Source organism: Mirounga angustirostris, unplaced genomic scaffold, assembly GCF_029215605.1.
Source record: "Mirounga angustirostris isolate CCGP_5_RB_7025 unplaced genomic scaffold, mMirAng1.0.hap1 SCAF_2, whole genome shotgun sequence".
Lineage (NCBI taxonomy): Eukaryota > Metazoa > Chordata > Mammalia > Carnivora > Phocidae > Mirounga > Mirounga angustirostris.
This window is the reverse complement of record NW_026991710.1, coordinates 54572188-54594232: the sequence shown is the minus strand read 5'-3', so window position 1 is coordinate 54594232 and position 22045 is coordinate 54572188. Positions and strand designations below refer to the sequence as shown.

The following is a 22045-nucleotide window of genomic DNA, read 5'->3' as shown; positions in this document are numbered from 1 at the left end:
TTTTATTTATTTATTTGAGAGAGAGAGAATGAGAGACAGAGAGCATGAGAGGGAGGAGGGTCAGAGGGAGAAGCAGACTCCCTGCCGAGCAGGGAGCCCGATGCGGGACTCGATCCTGGGACTCCAGGATCATGACCTGAGCCGAAGGCAGTCGCTTAACCAACTGAGCCACCCAGGTGCCCCAGATATTTATTTATTGGAGAGAAAGTGAGTGAGCATGAGCGGGGTTGGGGAGGAGAGGGAGAGGGAGAAACAGACTCCCTGTTGAACAGGGAGCCCGATGCAGGACTTAATCCCAGGACCCTCAGATCATGACCTGAGCCGAAGGCAGATGCTTTCACCCAGGTGCCCTGGAACTCTTGAATATTTATAGAATATTATGGAATACTTACTATGTATCCTTCTAGAGACTGCAGATGTGGTAGTGAACAAAACTGACAAAAACTTCTGCACACCTGGAGCTTACTTTCTGGGGGACCAGAATAGAAGACAATAAAAAAAAAAAAGATAGCAAAACTTATGATTTGCTGGATTGAGAGTAGAAAAATAAAGCAGGGATTTTGCAGTGGGAAATGGCGGTTACATTCTTAGGTAGCTGGGCAGAAAAGGCCTCACTGAGGAAGTGATCATTTGAGCGAAATAGGAAAAAGATGAGGAAGCAAGTTATGCAGCTGTATGAGGAAATAATGCCTCAGGTAGAGGAAAGACCAAGGGCAGTTTTTCTGATATGATAATGATTCTGATGGCAAAACACCAAGGAGACTGGAGCAAAGGAAGAGAGGGATAGAGTAGTAGGAGATGATGTCATAGAGATAACAAGAATGAAAGATCACGTAGGATGTTAAAGGCTCTTTTAAGGATTTTTGGCTTTTCCTAAGAAATGATAAGGCATTGGAGGGTTTTGAGCAGAGGAGCAATATGACGGACTTATAAACAGAATGACTGTGGCTGTTGTATTAGGGAGGGACTGGTGAGTTTGAGGGGGCTGGTGTAAGGTTGGAAGCAGGGAGACTGGTGAGACATTACTAATCCCAGTAAGAGTTTGCTTAGAGTCGGGTGGTAGCAGTGGAGGGTGGAGAGCAGTAGTAGGATTTTGAATATTTTTGAAGATAGAATCCACAGGCTTTCCTGATGGATGGGATGTGGGATGTAAGAGAGGTGTCAGGGATAACTTTGAGGCTTTTGGCTTGAGCACCTGAAAGAATGGTGTTGTCATTACTTGATTTGGAGACTGCTAGGGAAGGAGCAGATTTTAGGGAAAAGAACAGGATCTTAGAATTGAACATGTTACATTAGATATTAATTTGATCCTTTATATCCTTGATTTGTGAAATCTGCTGAAGACTGCCAGAGTTGAAGTAAAGTATTTCCACTGCAATGGTCTGCTTTTTTCTCCTTCTATTTTCTGCAGTGTTTGCTCTGTACATTTCAGTGCTGTTACTAAGCATGTAAGCTTTTATATGGAATGTACCTGCTTTGGTCAAATTTATCTTCTTGATCCTATTACAATGCTTTTACCTTGTAGTCTGTTTTGTTCAATATTAATATTGTGACCCCTGCTTTCTTTTGGTTCATTGTTCTTTTTTGTATTTTTATTCATCTTTTTACTTAACCTTTCTCCTACAGAACTAAAACAAACTGGTTTAGAAAAAGTACATGATTGAATTTTTATTTTTAACTTTCTCTGTCAGTATTTTTTCCTTTAATAAATGTTCAGCACATTTATACTTACTGTCAGAACAGATAGCCTTGTTACTTTGTAAAGTTGGTAGACATTCTCACATATGCCAGCAAGAACTCAGAAATTTTTTTTTTTTTTTTTTACAAACAGTTGAATAGTAAAAATAATCTTTGAGTCATTATCTTTTTTCCTTTAAACTAGCTGGCTATTGATCTTTTGCCTCACAATAGCTAATGCTTATGAGTAGAAATTTAAAGGCAGACTTATTTCTTATTTTCTTTGTAAGTAACCTGTTTTCTTCTATCTCCATGCTTATTAGAATTCTTTAATGTTTGAAATTCAGGTGTTATCTCTTTGTTGCTGTTTTTAAAAAAAATTTTTGGAAATTATTAGATTTATTACTTAAATTATTAAATTTTAGAAATTATTAATTTTAAACTTATTCTGAAATCCCATATCTGCTTCACCCAGATTCCATATTTGTCAACATTTTACAACATTTGTTCCATCTCTCTCCCTGCTTCTGCTACATATATATTCATACACGTTTCTTATCATTAGCCTTTAAAAAAATTTTTTTTTAGTAGGCTCCATACCCAGCATGGAGCCCAACATGGGTCGGGGCCTGAACTCATGACCCCAAGGTCAAGACCTGAGCTGAGATCAAGAGTTGGACACTCAACTGCCTGAGCCACCTAGGTGCCCCTTAAAAATTTTGTTTTTTTATTGAAGTATATTAACATACAGTGTTATGTTAGTTTTAGGTATACAATATAATGATTCAGCATTTTTATACTTTATTCAGCAGTGCTCATCATAAGTGTACTCTTTTTTTTTTTTAAAGATATTATTTATTTATTTGACAGAGAGACACAGTGAGAGAAGGAACACAAGCAGGGGGAGTGGGAGAGGGAGAAGCAGGCTTCCCGCCGAGCAGGGAGCCCGATGTGGGGCTCGATCCCAGGACCCTGGGACCGTGACCTGAGCTGAAAGCAGATGCTTAACTACTGAGCCACCCAGGCACCCCCATAAGTGTACTCTTAATCCTCTTTATCTATGTCACTCATCCCTCACCACCTCTCCTCTGGCAACCACCAGTATGTCCTCTGTATTTAAGAGTCTGGGGTTTTTTTTGTTTGTCTCTTGTTTTCTTCAATTGTTTTGTTTCTTAAATTCCACGTATGAGTGGGGCGCCTGGGTGGCTCAGTCGGTTAAGCGTCTGCCTTCGGCCCAGGTCATGATCCCAGGGTCCTGGGATTAAGTCCCCCATTGGGCTCCCTGCTCAGCGGGGAGTCTGCTTCTCCCTCTCCTCTGTCCCTGCCCCCTGCTCGTGCTCTCTCTCATGCTCTCTCTCTTTCAAATCAGTAAATACCATTAAAAAAAAAAATTCCACATATGAGTGAAATCATGTGGTATTTGTCTTTCTCTGACTGACTTGTTTCAGTTAACATTATACCCTCTAAGTCCATCCATTCCATCCATGTTGTTGCAAATGGCAAGATGTCACTATTTTTATGCCTGAGTACTACTCCACTGTGTGTGTGTGTGTTTGGTTTGTATATATACCACATCATCTTTATCATTCATCTGTGGATGGACACTTGGGTTGCTTCTATATCTTGGCTATTTTAAATAATGCTGCAGTAAACATAGGGGTGCAATGTATCTTTTTGGATTAGTGTTTTTGTTTTCTTTGGGTAAACACTGAGTAGTGGAATTACTGGATCATATGATAATTCTATTTTTAATTTTTTGAGGAACCTCCATGCTGTTTTCCACAGTGGCTACTCCAATTTGCATTTCTACCAACCTGCATGAAGGTTCATTTTTCTCCACATCCTCACCAACATGTTCGTATCTTTTTGATTCTAGCCATTCTGCCAGGTATAAGGTGGTAGTTCATTATGGTTTTGATTTGCATTTCCCTGATGATGAGTGATGTTGAGCATCTTTTCATGTGTCTGCTGCCCATCTGGATGTCTTCTTTGGAAAAATGTCTGTTCAGGTCCTCTGCCCATTTTTAAATTGGATTATTTTGTTTTTTCCTGTTGCATTAAGTTCTTTGCATATTTTGAATATTAACCCCTTATTGGATATATCATTTGCAAATAATCTTCTCCCATTCAGTAGGTTGTCTTTTCATTTTGTTGTTGGTTCCCTTTGCTATGCAAAAGCTTTTTATTTTGATGTAGTCCTAATAGTTTATTTTTGCTTTTGTTTCCCTTGCCCAAGGAGACATATCTAGAAAAATGTTGCTATGGCCAATGCCAATGAGATTACTGCCTCTGTTTTCTTACAGGAGTTTTTTGGTTTCAGGTCTTACTTCCAGGTCGGTAATCCATTTTGAGTTTATTTTTGTGTAAAGTGTAAGAAAGTGTGGTCCTGTTTCATTTTTTTGCATGAAGCTCTCCATTTTTTCCAACACCATTGATTGAATATGCTGTCTTTTCCCTGTTGTATATTCTTACCTCCTTTGTCATAGATTAATTGATTATTTAAGCATGAGTTTATAGCTGCGTTCTCTCTTTTATTCCATTGATCTATGTTTTTTGTGTGTTTTTTTTTTTGTGCTAGTATCATACCGTTCTGATGTACTACAGCTTTGTAGTGTATCTTGAAATCTGGTATTGTGATAACCTCCAGCTTTGTTCTTTCTCAAGATTGCTTTGGCTATTATTAGCCTTTTCTGTACTATTTGAGAACAAGTTGCAGACATAGTACTATGTATAAATATATGCAGATACGATATAAGACAAAAACATAATCACACTTTAACCAACCGTCCAAGTCAGGAAATCACCATTAATATAACACTAGTATTCCTTCACTGATTCCATGCAGATTTCACCAGCAGTTCCATTAGTGTTCTGGTTCAGGATCCAATCCAGGATCATAGATTGCATTTAATTCTCATGTCCGTTAAGTTTTCTTCAATAAGGCATTTTCTAACTTTCTGACCTTTACATTTTTTTGAGAGAGTACAACTTTTTATTCTTTAGCATGACTTTCAACCTGAGTCTTTCTGATGTTTCCTCATGATCAGATGCCAGCCTTGCACATGTGACAGCAGTACAGAAATGATGCTGTGTTTGTGCATCTCATTAGGAGACAATGTTTACCCATCTCCTGTTGGTGATGTTACTCTTGATCACCTGTTCAAGTTATTATCTCTACTCTAAAGATATGGTTGTTCTCTTTTATAATTGGTAAGTATTTTGTGGTGTGATATTCTGATGCTATTATAATAATGTGTTCCTTTTCAAACCTTCACACCAATCTTAGCATCTTTTGAAGACTCCCACTTGAATCATCAGCCACTAATGATGTTACCAAATTGTGCTGTTCTATTTTCCTGTTAATTAGTGGCATTCTGTAAGAAATAGTTTTTCTTACCCCTTCTCTCATTTGTTTATTTATGTAATTATGGGTTGCTACCTGCGTTCCTGTCTATTGATGGTTGTAATCTCTTTTATTTAATCTAATACTCATATTGTGCCAGATTTGGTCAGTAGGCATCCTTTCAACTGGTCCTTATGTCCTTTTACTATGTTTCTGTCATTTTGTGAATACTCTCTTTTGTTTGACTTAAGATGTTCTGGCCTACTTTCCCTGTCTCAACTCTGGAGTCACTTATTTCTGCTAAGGAACCTGATTCTTTTTAGTGGATAATGGCATTTAGAAACTCAAATCTGGGCTCTTGGTGTGCTTCTAGGCTCTCTCAGTGGACTGTTCTTAGTATATTTACTTACTTGCTTCATTCTTTCTCTGATCCCATCAGCTGCTTCCCACAGCGTACTGCTATGGGAGAATTTTCAAGGAGTGACTAACCCTCTACTTTTTCTAGTGGGGATTGCATGAGAATTTAGATTTTGTTTTTGGTAACAGCTTTATTGAGCTATATATTGAGATATTCACATACCATAAAATTTACCCATTTATGGGATGTAATTCAATGGTGTGTAACCATCACAATAAATTTTAGAAAAATTTTATCATCCCCAGAAGAAACCCCATATTCATCTTTAGCAGGCACCTTTCCTTCCCTCACCTCTCATATCTCCTATGCCTGTGGCATCCACTAATCTACTTTTAGTTTCTAGAGATCTCTCTAGATTTGCCAATTCTGGACAGGAAAATTAGATTTTATGATCACTAAAGTTTCTTCTTAGCCAGCAATTTTATAAAGTATCTAATTCAATCATTTAATTTTATTTATTTTTTTTTTTTTAAAGAGAGTGTGTGCATGCATGTGTGAAGGAAGGGCACAGAAAGAGGGAGAGAGAAAATCTAAAGCAGGCTCCATGCTCAGCATGGTGCCCTACTCGGGGCTCGATCTCATGACCCAGAGATCATGACCTGAGCTGAAATTAAGAGTCGGACGCTTAACTGACTGAGCCCACCACCCAGACGCCCCAATTTAGTAATTTTAAACAGTCTTTTGCTATCATGGACTCATTTGAGAATATAATGAAAGCGTAGACTGACTTTTCAGTTTTAGGTCATTCATGGACATTAATTGTTCCAATTACATGTTGCTCCATAACAAACATCCAAAACTTAGTGGCTTAGTACAACAATTGATTTCTGTCTCATTGTTCTGTGGGTTGACTTGGCTTAGTTGGGCAAGTTTCATTTGGGCTCTCTCATGCATTCATACTTAAATGCAAGCTGCTGGGGCTGGAGTCATTTGAAAGCTCAACTGGGTTGGAAGTCCAGGGTGACTTTTTCACTTCTATATTTAGCACTTAGCTAGGGTGGCTGGAACAAGTTGGGGGCTGGCCAGGTGTATCTTTTTTCTCCGCATGTGGTTAGCTTGGGTTTCCTCACAGCATGGCAGTCTTGGGGTGGTCGGACTTCATATGTGGTGTCTCTTTCTCCAGAGTGAAGTTGTAAGAGACCCAGGTGGAACCTGCATATCTTCTTAGGACTTAGCCTTTGAAGTCCCAGAATGTCATTTCTGCTGTGTTCTGTTAGTCAAGCTAGTCATTAAGATCAGCAGAGATTCAGGGAATTAGGGAATTCAGAGAAAAGGGAATTAGACTCTGCTTCTTGATAAAGAATGACATTTGTGCATAGGAAGAGAAAGAATTAATGGCAGCTATGTTTAGATGCTATTTCAATACTAAAGTTGAAAACTCTGGCCTAATTGGCACACTGATAAATTTAGTATACTTATACTATTTTAGAACTTGAAAGATCATATATTACATTATTAGCATATTGATTGTTCTTTATTACACCCTACATTTTAATCTGCCAAGTGGCTTATTTCACCTGAAGTCCAGAAAACTTGCTTATTTTTTGTTACGTTTAAGCGTTAGGCTCTTTAGACATACACATTGTAGCAAAATCAAGAAAAATGTTACACTGTTTTTCATTAGTCTTTATTCCTCAGCAGTAAAAAGTAAAAGAAGTAATAACATGATTGTCAGGTTAAATTTTTTTTTTTTTTTTTGGTCAGGTTAAATTTAATTAAAATACTTAATATTGAAATTGACCGGGGTGCCTGGGTGGCTCAGTCGGTTAAGCATCTGCCTTTGGCTCAGGTCATGATCCCTGGGTCCTGGGATCGAGCCCTGCATTGGGCTCCCTGCTCAGCGGGAAGCCTGCTTCTCCCTCTCCCACTCCCCCTGCTTGTGTTCCCTCTCTCGCTGACTCTCTGTCAAATAAATAAATAAAATCTTAAAAAAAAAGAAAGAAATTGACCAACTAACAGTTTAATTCAACATGGAATTAGCAGCCTTTGGTCACGATATTATCATTTGCATTTTGCAGGTGACTCAAGAGTAAAAATATCTACAGTAATACCAGAGAATAAAATACATCACAAGTTAGGTAAGATTATTTCTCTCTTTTAATATCTTCATATTATAAAACCTCTGTTACTAAATAGGACTTAATTTTTCTCACGCAGGGAGGAAATATTTGGATTAATTGGCAGATAAATTAAAACTGTTTGTTTAGTTTTTATGAATTTCACAGTAAGTCATCACAGGCCAAATGATGATCTTTATTGTTCATTTATAAATCCTGTGTCCCTCTCACTCTTTGCCCCATATTAAGGAGCATGATTTCACCTATGCTAAGAAGTTAGAGTGGATAATTCTGTAAGTAATAACTGCTAGGTAGATGACATCCCTGACAACTCCCATTTTTATCCAGTCCAGCAGTAGCTGGAATAAGTAGGCAAAGATGGGAGCTGGGGAACCCATGGAGAGGCCACGGAGGATTAAAACTCTGTGGTTCCCCATGATATATTTGCCAGTCAGGATTCATGGGACCTTTCGCCTTTGTGGGATTGTAGTGGCCTTTTATGTTTCTCTCTATGCCTGAAGTTGTGAGTGCTCCTGAACTTGTACCTGAAGAGAACCACTAGAAGTGAAGTTTCCTCAAATTGCTTCAACCAAAAACTCATATTTTGTCAATTTTTTGTGGGCCCATATGAAGAAAGACTGTTAATCTTAATGCTTTCTTGAAGTGGAATGATAACTAGTCAGGAGTAGGCAAACAGAAATAAAAATGTTTCTGAGCAGGGGCTTTAGCAACTAGAGAGAGGAAAATCAAGCATCATGCCTAAGAACAATAGGCAACTGCTGGTGAGCTAGAATTTTTGTAGTAGATTAATAACAGTTTTAACAATAAAAGAAATATGAGCATTTTCAGAGATTCAGTTACAGCATAGAAAACTTACTGGGACTGAAAAAATCCAATTTTTTAAATTTAAAAAGTCAGTAGATGAAGTGAAAATAAAGGGTGGTCACTGTTACTGAGAGCTGAATTAGTAACTGTGTGTTGACATGGAAGACATTCCTGAGAGACAAAATATGAAAAGATGGAAATCATGAGGAAAAAAGGTATACAGTGGAAATAATATGGAGACAGCTGAGAAAACTTGCAAATAATAGGATTTCCAGAAAAGATAAACAGGTGGAGGAGGGAAAAGAGTTAAAAGAAGTATGTTAAAGAAAACTTCCCTGGATTAAAGATGGCTTAAATCTGCAATTTGAATGAGTTTGCCAACTGCCAGTCAAAATTATTGAAAAAGATACACTTCTAGACATCAGTGAATAAAATCCTAAATTTCAAGAATATAGGGAAGCTTCTAGACAGAAACATTTATATATAAGGGAGAAAAAATGACTAGTACTGTTGATCTGTGTAACACTGGAAGAATAAAATAACATCTATAGCCTATTTTAAGAAATGTATTACAAAAAAAAAAAAAAACAAATGTATTACAATCCAGTAATCTTATACTTAGCCAAGGTATTTTCCTTTCTGATAAGTGAACTTACTTTGCAGATAATGCAAAGATTGAGTTGACTCTAAATCCTCCCAGTAAAATACTCATGTAAGGTATTCTAACCAAGTGTATGCATCAAAACTAACTCCAAAGAGAGGAAACAGTGGTGAGGAATAATTCTTGTAATATATGTGGTTAAATTTAAATAACGTGTATTTGGTTTCTGTTGCTGTGTACTAAATTACCACAATTCAGTGGCTTAGACAACACACATTTATTTATTATCCATATTTTCTTCAGGTCAGAAGCCCAGGCACAGATTAGCTGGGTCCTCTGTTCAAGAGTCACAGGCTGCAATCAGAAGTGTCAGCCTGGGTTGTGGTCTCATCTGAGGTTTGAGGTCCTATTCCAAGCTCCTGTGGTTGTTAGAATTCAGTTCCTTGAAACTGTGGGACTGAGGTACCTGTTTTCTTGCTGGCTGTGAGCCATGGGCCATTACTTTCGGCTTCTAAAGGCTACCTGCAGTTCTTTGCCACATGACCCTTTCCGTACGTCCCTTCATAGTATGGCATCTTGGTTCTTCAGAGTCAGTAAGGAAGAATTTCTCTGTGCGTCTGCTAGATGGTGTCTTATATGTATAATATCATATATTGTCATATATATAATCATGATGTAATCATAGTGATTCCGTCACTCTTACCATATTCTGCAGATGAGAAGCAAGTCACAGTTCCCACATACATCTTAGGAGAGGGGATTATTACACAAGGATGTGAATTATTGCTGATTACCTTAGGGTGTGACTACTACCTAATGCTAATGTGAATGGGATTTTATAAGTGCTAAATAATGACTTTTGTAGTATTACCTTGAAATCCATACTATCTTTAATTAAAACTTAATGTGGTAGGGAAGAGAGTAGGGGCAGAAGAGCGGTAGTAAAAATAGTCTAAAAGTTTTATTTTACTGAATGAGAAAAGGAGAGGATAGCATATCTTGGTAAGGGATATAGTTTTTAATATAATCATGGAGAAATGAGAGTTTAATTTTTGAGTGTCAAGAATGGGAAGGTGACCTTAGGATGAAAAAGCACAGCAAAACTTTGAAATGAGCAAGGGAGGGGAGGAAAAAGATAAGGTCATTTGCTCAAATCAATAAAAATGAGAAAGAAGCAGCACTGATGTAAAATAACTAGTTAAATATAAAGTAAGATGGATGAATAAAAGGAAACATGTTGCTTGTTACACTAAATAATGGATTGAATTCCTCTAATAAGGTAGGGACTCTCAGATTTGGTTAAATAGTACATATTGAATTATGTGTTTATAAGAAACACTTAAAACAGGTTAAAAAATAAAAGATTGTCAAAAAAATAGGTAGACTACTGAAAATAAAGAGAAAATAGTGTAATTTTAGTATTAGGCAAAGTGGAATTTAAGGTTAAAATGAAAGTGCTGAACAGAATAGAGAAGGACATGTAATGATAAAAAATTAATGAAGAAAATAGAAAAATCATAAACACTTATGCACCAAACAACTTAACAAATAAAATGTATAAAGAAAAAACTAAAACAACAACAACAACAAGGTTTTTACTTGAACAGTACAGTTAGACTGGGAGATTTTAAAGATTATTTATTTATTTATTTATTTATTTGAGAGAGAGAGAATGAGAGACAGAGAGCACGAGAGGGAAGAGGGTCAGAGGGAGAAGCAGACCCCCCGCTGAGCAGGGAGCCCGATGCGGGACTCGATCCCGGGACTCCAGGATCATGACCTGAGCCGAAGGCAGTCGCTTAACCAACTGAGCCACCCAGGCGCCCCTAGACTGGGAGATTTTAATAAGCTACTTTCAGAATTGAAAATTTCTAGCAAACAGGAAGTAGGTAAAAGCATAGGAATTTGATTATATAGCCAACAAAGTCAGCTTACTATATAGAACTTTGCATTGTTAGATAAAATGAGTGGATTTATGTGTATACACACAAACACATGCACACATAACTACCCCGATTTATACGTTTCCTATTGTGGAATATTAAATGGTGTTCAATTTGGTTGGTTTCTAAATATAAATAATACTACCATGAACGTTCTTGTAAATACAGCTTTACCCACTTTTTTAAAAAACAGTAATAATGGTGCACCTGGCTGGCTCAATCAAAAGATCATGTGACTCTTGATCTTGGGGTCATGAGTTTGAGCCACATGTTGGGTGTAGAGATTACTTAAATAAATAAGTAAGTAAGTAAATAAATAAAGTTAAAAAAACAGTAATAGCTAATGTTTAATGAATTGCTATATGTCAGGCATGTTACAACATTATATTAATTTACATCTCACAAAACTCTATGAGGTGGGTTCTGTTATTTATCTGTTATTTATTTTAGTAGGCGGATGGGAAAAACTACAGTTTACATTAGAGAGGTTGAGTGGCTTTAGCTTCTGTGATGTTTCACAACTAGTTCATGGTTAAGTTAGTATGTTAAGTTTGACTCCAAAAACTAGCTCTTGAGAATTCAGGAGATATACTTCCAGCAGAAAATCAGTTAGATGGTTATGGTAAATTGTAATAACCAAAGTATTTTACAACCAAAGTTGTAATGATTATGAGAGTTTCAGTTTGGTTTTTTTTTTTTCTGCCTCTGCTTTTTAAAAATATGTTTATTTATTTAAGTTTTTCTTTATTTTTTAAATTTTATTTTATTTAAATTGAATTAATTAACACACAGTGTTTTATTAGTTTCAGAGGTACAGTTCAGTGATTCATCAGTCTTTTCTTAAATTTTTTATTTAAATTCAATTAACATATAATGTATTATTGGTATCAGAGGTAGAGGTCAGTGATTCATCAGTCTTATACCCAGTGCTCATTCCATCACCCAGTTACCCCATCCACCCACCCCCCTCCCCACCAGCAACCCTCAGTTTGTTTCCTATGATTAAGAGTCTCTTACGGTTTGTCTCTCTCTCTGATTTTGTCTTGTGTTAGTTTTCCCTCCCTTCCCCATGATCCTGTTTTGTTTCTTAAATTCCACATATGAGTGAAATCATATAATTGTCTTTCTCTGATTGACTTATTTTACTTAGCATAATACCCTCTAGTCAATCCACATCGTTGCAAATGGCAAGATTTCATTTTTTTGATGGCTGAGTAATATTCCATTGTATGTGTATATATATGTATGTGTTTATTTTCTTTATCCATTCCTCTGTCGATGGGCATCTGGGCTCTTTCCAAGGTTGGCTATTAGGGACATTGCTGCTATAAACATTGGGGTTCAGGTGCCCCTTCGAATCACTACGTTTGTATCCTTTGGGTAAATATCTAGTAGTATAATTGCTGGGTTGTATGGTAGCTCTTATTTTTAACTTTTTGAGGAACCTCCATCCTGCTTTCCAGAGTGGCTGACCATCTTGCATTCCCACCAACAGTGTAAGAGGGTTCCCCTTTCTGCGCATCCTCGCCAACATCTGTCATTTCCTGACTTGTTAATTTTAGCCATTCTAACTGGTGTGAGGTGGTATCTCATTGAGGTTTTGATTCGGATTTCCCTGATGCCAAGTGATGTTGAGCATTTTTTCATGTGTCTGTTGGCCATTTGGATGTCTTCTTTGGAAAAATGTCTGTTCATGTCTCCCGCCCATTTCTTGACTGGATTATTTGTTCTTTGGGTGTTGAGTTTGGTAAGTTCTTTATAGATCTTGGATCTTTATCTGATATGTCATTTGCAAATATCTTCTCCCATTCTATTGGTTGTCTTTTGGTTTTGTCGACTGTTTCCTTTGCTGTGCAAAAGCTCTTTATCTTGATGAAGTCCCAGTAGTTCATTTTTACCTTTGTTTCCCTTGCCTTTGGAGACATGTCTAACAAGAAGTTGATGCAGCCGAGGTCACAGAGGTTTCTGCCTGTGTCCTCTTCTAGGATTTTGATGGATTCCTATTTTACATGTAGGTCTTTCATCCATTTAGAGTTTATTTTTGTGTATGGTATAAGAGAATAGTCCAGTTTCATTCTTCTGCATGTGGCTATCCAATTTTCCCAACACCATTTGTTGAAGAGACTGTCTTTTTTCCATTGGATATTCTTTCCTGCTTTGTCAAAGATTAGTTGACCATTGAGTTGAGGGTCCATTTCCAGGTTCTCTGTTCTGTTCTATTGATCTGTGTGTCTGTTTTTGTGCTAGTACTGTACTGTCTTGACAATAACAGCTTTGTAATAGAGCTTGAAGTCTGGAATTGTGATGCCACCAGCTTTGTTTTTCTCTTTCAACATTCCTTTGGCTATTCAGGGTCTTTTCTGGTTCCATACAAATTTTAGGATGATTTGTTCCAGTTCTGTGATAAAAGTTGATGGTATTTTGATAGGGATTGCATTGAATGTACAGATTGCTCTAGGTAGCATAAACATTTTAACAATATTTGTTGTTCCAATCCATGAGCATGGAACGTTTTTTCATTACTTTGTGTTTTCCTCAGTTTCTTTCATGAGTGTTCTATAGTTTTCTGAGTACAGATCCTTTGCCTCTTTGGTTAGGTTTATTCCTAGGTATCTTATGGTTTTTGGTGCAGTTGTAAATGGGATCAGCTCCTTAATTGCTCTTTCTTCTGTCTCATTGTTAGTGTATAGAAATGCAGCTGATTTCTGTGCATTGATTTTATATCCTACCACTTTGCTGAATTCCTGTATTAGTTCTAGCAATTTTGTGGTGGACTCTTTTGCATTTTCCACATAGAGTATCATGTCATCTGCAAAGACAATTCTTTTTTTTTTTTTTTTTTTAAGATTTATTTATTTGAGGGCGCCTGGGTGGCTCAGTTGGTTAAGCGACTGCCTTCGGCTCAGGTCATGATCCTGGAGTCCCGGGATCGAGTCCCACATCGGGCTCCCTGCTCAGCAGGGGGTCTGCTTCTCCCTCTGCCCTCTTCCTTCTTGTGCTCTCTGTCTCTCATTCTCTCTCTCCCAAATAAATAAATAAAAAAAAATCTTAAAAAAAAAAGATTTATTTATTTGAGAGAGCAAGTACATGTACAAGTAGGGAGAGGGGCAGAGGGAAAGGAGAAGCAGATTCCACACTGAGTAGGGAGCCTGACATGGGGCTCGATCCCAGGGCTCTGTGATCATGACTTGAGCCAAAGGCAGATGCTTAGCCAAATGAGCCACCCCGGCACCCCTGAAGTCTATTGCTGTTGTATTACTGTCAGTTTCTCCCTTTGTGTCTGTTAATATTTACTTTATATATTTAAGTGTTCCTATGTTGGCTTCATATATACTTACAACTGTTACATCCTCTTGTTGGATTGATCCCGTATAATTATGTAAGTCCCTTCTTTGTCTCTTGTAATCTTTATTTTAAGGTTTTTTTTTGGTTTGATGTAGTTATTGCTACCCTAGTTTTTTTTTTCACCTCCATTTGCATGGACCCTTTTTTGGTCCCAACTTCAGTTTGTATGTGTTGTTAGGCATGAAATTAGTTTATTGTAGACAGCATGTTGATGGGTCTCGTTTTTTATCCATTCACTCACCCTATGTCTTTTGATTGGAGCATTCAGTCCATTTACATTTAAAGCAATTATTGATAGGTATGTACTAATTGTGATTTTTTTCATTGTTTTCTAGTTGCTTTTGTAGTGTTCTCTGTTTCTTTTTTTTTGCTCTCGTGATTTGATGACTTTCTTTAGTGTTATGCTTGTATTCTTTTCTCTCTTTTTGTTTTGTGTTTCCATTACAGGTTTTTTTATTTATGGTATTAACGTGAGGTTCATATATAACATTATGTATATAGGAGTCTATATTAAGTTGATAGTTGGTTAAGTTCCAGCACATTTTAAAAGCACTATATTTTTGCTCCCCCTCCATGTTTTATATATATGATGTAAAATTTTACATCTTTATTTGTGAATCCTCTAAGTAATTTTTCTAGATATAATTGATTTTACTACTTGTGTCTTTTAACCTTCATACTAGCTTTGTAAATGTTTGATGTACTACCTTTTTCATATGTTTGCTTTTACCAGTGAAAATTTTCCTTTCCTAATTTTCTTACTTCTAGTTATGGCCTTTTCTTTTCTGCTTAAAGAAATTCTTTTAATATTTCTTGTAAAGCTGGTTTAGTAGGGATGAACTTCTTTAACTTGTTTGGGAAATTCACATTTCTCTTTCAGTTGTGAATAATTACCTTCCCTGGAAGAGCATTCATGGTTTTGTTGTTTTGGGGTTTTTTGTTTGTTTTGTTTTGTTTTGTTTCTCCTTTCAGGACTTTGAATATATCCTGCCTCTCTCTTTTGACATGCAAAGTTTCTGCTGAAAAATCAGTTGATATCCTTATGGGTTTTCCCTTGTACATAACTATCTGCTTTTCTCTTGCTGCTTTTAAGATTTCTACTTTATCTTAACTTTTGATGTTTTAATTATTTTGTGTGTTAGTGTGGACCTCCTTGGGTTCATATTATTTGGTGCTCTCTTCTTCCTGAACTTGGATGTCTGTTTCCTCTCCCAAATTAGGGAAGTTTTCAGTTATATCTTCAGTTAAGTTTTCTGCCCTTCTATCTCTCTTTTCTTCTTCTTCTTCTGCACCCCCTATAGTACTGCTGTTATTACACTTGATGTTGTCCCAGGATTCCTTTAACCTATCCTCATTAATAAAAATTTTTTTTCTTTTTGCTTTTCAGCTTAGGTGCTTTTTTACTGCCCTGTCTTCCATCTCACTGATCCATTCTTCTGATCCTCTAATTTGCTGTTAATGCCTCTAGTCTATTTTTCCTTTCAATTTTGTATTCTTTAGCTCTGATTTTTTTTTTATACTTTCTGTCTCTTTATTGAAGTTCTCAGTGAGTTCATCCATTCTTCTCTCAAGTTTGGTGAGCGTTTTTATGATCATTACTTTGAACTCTTTTTCAGGCGGATTGTTTATCTGTATTTCATTTAGGTTTTTTTTGTTGTTGTTGAGTTTTATCTTACTCTTTCATTTGGAACATGAGCATGAACATGTGTCCTTATTTTGTTACCTCTCCTGGTCTTGAAGAAGTGGACTTGTGTAGGAATATCCCCTATGAAGACTCTGTGTGCTTGGCGGTTTTAGGTGGCCGGCTAGACCTGGAGTGTGCTTGGGCTGTGATCACCCTGGCGTGATAAGGCATGGCAGGTGGGGTTCTACCCTATGGGGATGGCTGGAGCTTGGGTCCTGGATCTGGCTATGGTAGCCCTAGCAGGCCAACTAGAGCACCTGAATTCTGATCCCATCTGCATTATCAAAGTGGAGGAACATAAGCAATGGTGCTTGCCAGCACCTGTGACCTGGAGAGAGTTCTAATAGCTGTGCCACTTTTTGTCAGATGCTCTAGGGTTAGTAAATGGATTTTCTTCAGGTATAGTCAGTTACCCTTTAAACCACTGTTTTTTGTTGTTGTTGTTTTGGGTTTTTTGTGCCTCAGGGCAGGTGAATCTGTGCACCTCTCAGTGACATCCCTCCCTTCTGCAGGTCATCGGATCGAGGTGAAGTTTCAGATACTACTGTGTCTTGTCTCTCCTACCTTTCTCTCTGTGGCCCTTCTGTCCTTTGTTGAGCAGAAGTTGTTCAGTCAGCTCTCAGTTCTTCAGAAGGAATTGGTCTATATATAGGTGCAGGTTCAGTGTGTCCATGGAGGTTGTGAGTTCAGGGTCTTCCCTATGCTACCATCTTGGACTGCCTCTAGCTTTGCCTCTTTTTGTGAATATTTTTGCAGACTCATTTTCTATAAATTCTGAATCAAGTTATGGCTAAATTGCCTTCAATCAGTTTACATTTCTACTTAAAATATATTTGAGTTTCTGTGTACCTTTAACATCATTCACCCTGGGTGTTACCAAGTTTTTTAATCTTTGCCAATCTAGCAGCTTATTTTTTCATTGGCATTTCTTTAACTATTAGCACAAATACATTACAAAATTTTTGTTTTTCTACTGTTTTGTCTAGAAAAATTAGTGTTCTAGAGGGTAATACCAGTCGTTCCACTACAAACTATCCAATTAAACATTTATATGTGTACATTTTTGTGTAATATCTTTTTACAGTATTGCCTTCCAACACACCAAATGTTCGCAGGACCAAGAGAACACGATTGAAACCTTTGGAATATTGGCGGGGAGAGAGAATAGATTATCATGGAAGGCCATCAGGTAAATTCCAATTTACACTTTAATATCTGACAATAAATAATAATGAGAATGCAACAGTTTATGTATATTATGTGCAAAGCACTGTCTTACATATTTACATAAATTACCTCATTTTATCATCATCTTCCAAAAATGAGGTCAGAACAGATTCAAGTACAGATTTGTCTGATTACTATAGAAATGCTTATCTTTTTCTCTCTTTGGTAGGAGTTTGAGGTGAGTGTGTTGCTTGAGAGTGTTATTATTCTATACTATTGAACAAGGTTTTTAATTGCATAAAGTAAGTCATTAGATCAGAACATGAGAAAATTATAAAAGTGGCAAAGATTAATAAGTATTCCCCTTTACTGTTCTCATCCCATTTGCTCATCATATTTTTCTACAGAAATATAGACAGTGGGCAAGAAAGTTATTTCCTTTCTGTGATGGATATATCTAAGTCAAAGAACTAAGCCCACTTGTGAATTATTATAAATATTTCATTGCTGGCTTTTGTGTTCTTTGTTATTCAACCTCACTTTTGATTTCAAGCAACAGAGATCATTCTATCATGTTTTATAAGTCATCTAGATTTAGGGTAGTAGAAACATAAGTGGATTTGGTTGGTATTTGTGTTGTTTGAGTTACTAGCTCTAGAATATAGTAATAGTACTATATTCTTTGATAGTCTAAAAGGAAATGTGCTATAGTAATTTAAATTTTGTTTCAATATTTTTACTCTCTCAGGTATGATACTTTACCTTTTTTGTTGTTAACTTTCAGGAGGATTTGTGATTGGTGGAATACTGTCCCCAGACACAGTATCACCTAAAAGGAAGTCAAAAGGAAACATTGGAAAAGTCAACAAAATGGATAATAGGAAAAGGATCTGTCTTGATAATGAGGAAAGAAGTATGAACTTATTCCTGAAAGTAACTTTTAGATTTTATTTTAAATAATATTGCTCTGAGAAGTAGCTCTTTACAAATTTTGGAATTTATTTGTAAAAACGTTAGATATAATACTTCAGGGTGAATTCACTTTTTTTTCTTTATTTCTTATTAAGTTTTTAATTGTAATTCCAGTATAGTTTACATACAGTGTTATATTAGTTTCAGGTGTGCAATATAGTAATTCAGCAATTCTAAACATCATTACTCAGTGCTCATCATAAGTATACTTTTAATCCCCTTTACCTACTTGACCCTTCCTCCCACCCACCTCCCTTCTTATATGCTTTATTTTAAATGAGTCCCCTCAGTGAAAGTTACTTTTTTTTTCAACAAGAACGTTTTTAACTTGAAACATACTTCAGAATACATGGTTCTAAAAGATATATATAAAACATTCCATCCAAGAAAAATAGAATACACATTTTCTTCAAGTACACACAGAAGAATCCTCACATAAAAAGAGACATAACAAATATTACAAATTTAAGAAGACTGAAATCATACCAAGTATATTTTCCAACCACAATGGTACAAAATTAAACATCAACAATAAAACAAAGCTGGAAAATCTACAGTGTAAACTATTAAATATTTAGTATGTAAATATTAAACACTACACTACTGCACAAGCAAGCATTGGGCCAAATAAGAAATCAAATGACAAAACTGGTCATTACTTTCAGTGTTACGTTATTGTTTATTCTGGTCTCTATTTTATTTATTTGATTTTTCTTTGTTATTTCCTTCCTCTACTAAATTTCAGCTAAATCTTTTTCTAGTTCTTGTGGTGTAATGTTAAGTTGTTTCTTTGAACTTTATGTCTTAATACAAACATTTTATAGCATAAATTTCACTCTTAACGTCTGCTTTTGCTGCAACCTATAGGTTTTGGAATATTGTGTTTTCTTTTTCTATTGTTTTGAATTCACTTTTTTTTCCAAAGATTTTATTTATTTATTTGACAGAGAGAGACACAGTGAGAGAGGGAACACAAGCAGGGGGAGTAGGAGAAGGAGAAGCAGGCTTCCCGCCGAGCAGGGAGCCCGATGCAGGGCTCAATCCCAGGACCCTGGGATCATGACCTGAGTTGAAGGCAGACGCTTAACGACTGAGCCACCCAGGCACCCCTTGAATTCACTTTTTAATGTCCACTCTTTTTTCCAAATTCTGAAAATAAACGTATTTTGCTTTTTAAAAAAATCATTAATAGCATAATATAAAACACTTCCCCATGAGTAAATTACCCTGTCATTGAAGCTCACTTTTCCCATGCTCAAATTATGATTAAAATAGACATTTTAATGAATTTTTAGTGTATTACATACTTCTGTCTCTCTGAGAGAATATTCAAAACATTTTTGATGATGCAAGAATATCAAGAGTTGTCATAACAGGTTTACAGAAAATAAGTTTAGTATGTTTGATTCTATATTAAATCATTGTGGTTTTTGAATTTTTGTTTATCACAGTAGTCATTTATAAATAGGAAAATAGGAAGAGATTGTTACGCCTGTGGTAGGCTTTTTCTTTCTTTTCTTACAACTTGTCCATAGCTGTATTTCATACTAGACTTTCTTTTAATTGAGAAGAATTTTAAGTAAGTAGTTTGTATTACAGTGATATTTCTTTTGCAGAGAATAAACTCATGGTAAATCTGAGTATACCTCTGGGAGATCCATTGCAGCCAACAAGGGTAAAGGACCCAGAAACAAGAGAGATTATTCCCATGGGTAAGATTAGGGATAATGAAAATGCTTAATTTAATAATTAGTAAGGACAGATTGCTGGCTTGATGACTAGCCTATCTGCCTTCTCTTTTTCTTCCCAACTCTTTTAGAGCCAAAGTCCAGCAGAGTCTCTAATTCCAGTAAGCAGCCTATGTGAGGACTACTCTGGGGGAGCTCTGATAGCAAACAATGTCTAGGGGACACATAGCACAATGTATTTATCCATTAGGGTACAGGTGTTATCATCAGGAGTGTTGCCTCCCCCAGTAGGGCCCAGGCCTTCTTTAACCAAGATGACACATGGGAACAGGTTTTTCCTTATGGGTAGCTGTTAAAATTTAGCTGGTAGATCCCAGAATACACCCTTACTGTGAGTCCAGGCAGGGATTGTGGGCAGGATTTAGACAGCCTTCTGGGCCATGGGATGCCAATAATAGTACCTAGGAAATCAGACCTTTAGGGTGATGACTAGCAAGAACATTGATATGCCACACAAATGCCAGGCTTAACCTTAAGGCCAGCAGAGGGTCCTAGAGGCCTACTGTTGTATCTAATAGGCAAAAAGTACATTGTCTCTGAGACCATGATTGGTTCCAAAGGATGGGCTATAGTGTGATGAGGGCAAGTAGGGGACACTTAGCTATTTACCAACAGGTAATATTTACATACAGGAAATATTTAAGTGTTTTAGCTGTTTTAACTATATTGATGAGTACTGAGGACCATTTATCCTAAGTCAGAGGACAAATAGGTCAAATCAGAGAGGCAGTAGTGGTATTCCCAATTAAAATTTTGGCTGTGAAATAGGTTCCATTTGACATCTTAAGTAGTAGAGTTATTTTTATAATCAGATTGTTTATTTGGCAACAGAGGTAGAAGTACAGAAAATTTTGTTTAGTGTAGTTTCTTAACTCAAAACAATGCTATATTGTTTCAGGTTGGAAAAGTTGTGAGTATTGTCAGGAGTTCATAACTTTTTGTCTGTTTCTTGAGTCTGTATTTTCTATATCCTGTAATCTGTGAGATTACTAACATTCCCAAATATCCAAGGAAACAGAAGTTGATTGCAGAAGAATATTTTAACTATATATTTGGAAAGATTTATAAGTAAAAGGGAAATTCAGAAATGAGATAGTGATTGTGAGCAACAGTAAGTACTCTTGCTTTACTTGATAAAAATCTTGCTATTTAATAATCAGTCAAGCAAGCACAAAATCTATTATGATGATATATTTAATTGTGAGCTATGTTAAACTTTTTAAAGATGTGGAATTCTTGTTTCTTAGCTAATTTTGTTTTCTGTCTGAGCCATAATAGAAATAATAATACTGCCATTGTTATTATTAATAGCTAAGACCTACCTAATGTTTATTTTGTGCCAGACAGTATTTTAAATACTTTATACACTTTAATTCATTTGATATTCACAACTCTAGCATAGATGAACTATTATTGTCCCATTTTATAGAAAAGAAGAGGCACAGAGAGAGAACTAACTTGCCTGGTCACACAACTTGTGAGACAGACAAAATTTGACCTCTACCATTCTAGCTCAAGTAAATGACCTTAATCACTTCTGTCTTTGTAAGGCAGGTTTATATCTAGGAAAAATTCTGTTGTATATGTGTGTGTATATGTTATATCATTGAGCGTTATTATTGCTGTTTGCTTTATATTTATATTAGTGTTTTTCCCTTAGATCTTTTAAGGCCACGAGATACGTATCAATTTTTTGTTGAGCATGGTGAGCTGAAAGTGTATAAAACACTGGATACACCTATTTTTTCTACTGGAAAATTAATATTAGGACCACATCAAGAAAAGGGAAAGCAGCATGTTGGCTCAGATATATTGGTGAGTGTATTTCTCCATATGTTTATGTTGCTCTATTGGTATAACTCTGATTTATTGGACTTGATGAGGTATTAAAAATGCTGTTTTATCAGAAATGATATTATTATAGTGCATAGAGAATTTTTCTGTTAAATCTGTTTAAAGTCAACCAGCTAACGGTTATTTAAAAGTACCTGTTCTGTGCATAGCGGTGTAACCTTGAAATTCAGAAGTTTAAGGAATGTTCTTTACTTAAAAGAACCATATAATATAGGTTTGCAAACAAATCATTAGAGCTGTTGAAAATTAAGTCTAAATTTCATTTCACTGATCATGTAGTTTAGCAATAATGAGATTTTAAAAGTCTTCAGAATCATGTCATCAGCAGTAGACAGAGGACTAGGAGCTACTTACTTCAATAAGCACTAAATAATGTATTACTATATGTGGCAGTATTACTGGCTGAAATTA

The 22045-nt window shown here is 36.2% G+C and overlaps 1 protein-coding gene across 1 annotated transcript in view; it reads left to right on the top strand.

The window, feature by feature from the left end:
- The window catches only part of CENPC (centromere protein C), a 50106-nt gene that overhangs the window by 18326 nt on the left and 9735 nt on the right, over positions 1–22045 (top strand). Inside the window, exons 6-10 of the mRNA XM_064584004.1 lie at positions 7457–7516; positions 16978–17082; positions 17845–17973; positions 19649–19744; positions 21441–21595. Of these exons, the coding sequence (XP_064440074.1) occupies positions 7457–7516; positions 16978–17082; positions 17845–17973; positions 19649–19744; positions 21441–21595 (545 nt within the window). The remainder of the gene's footprint in view (positions 1–7456; positions 7517–16977; positions 17083–17844; positions 17974–19648; positions 19745–21440; positions 21596–22045) is intronic.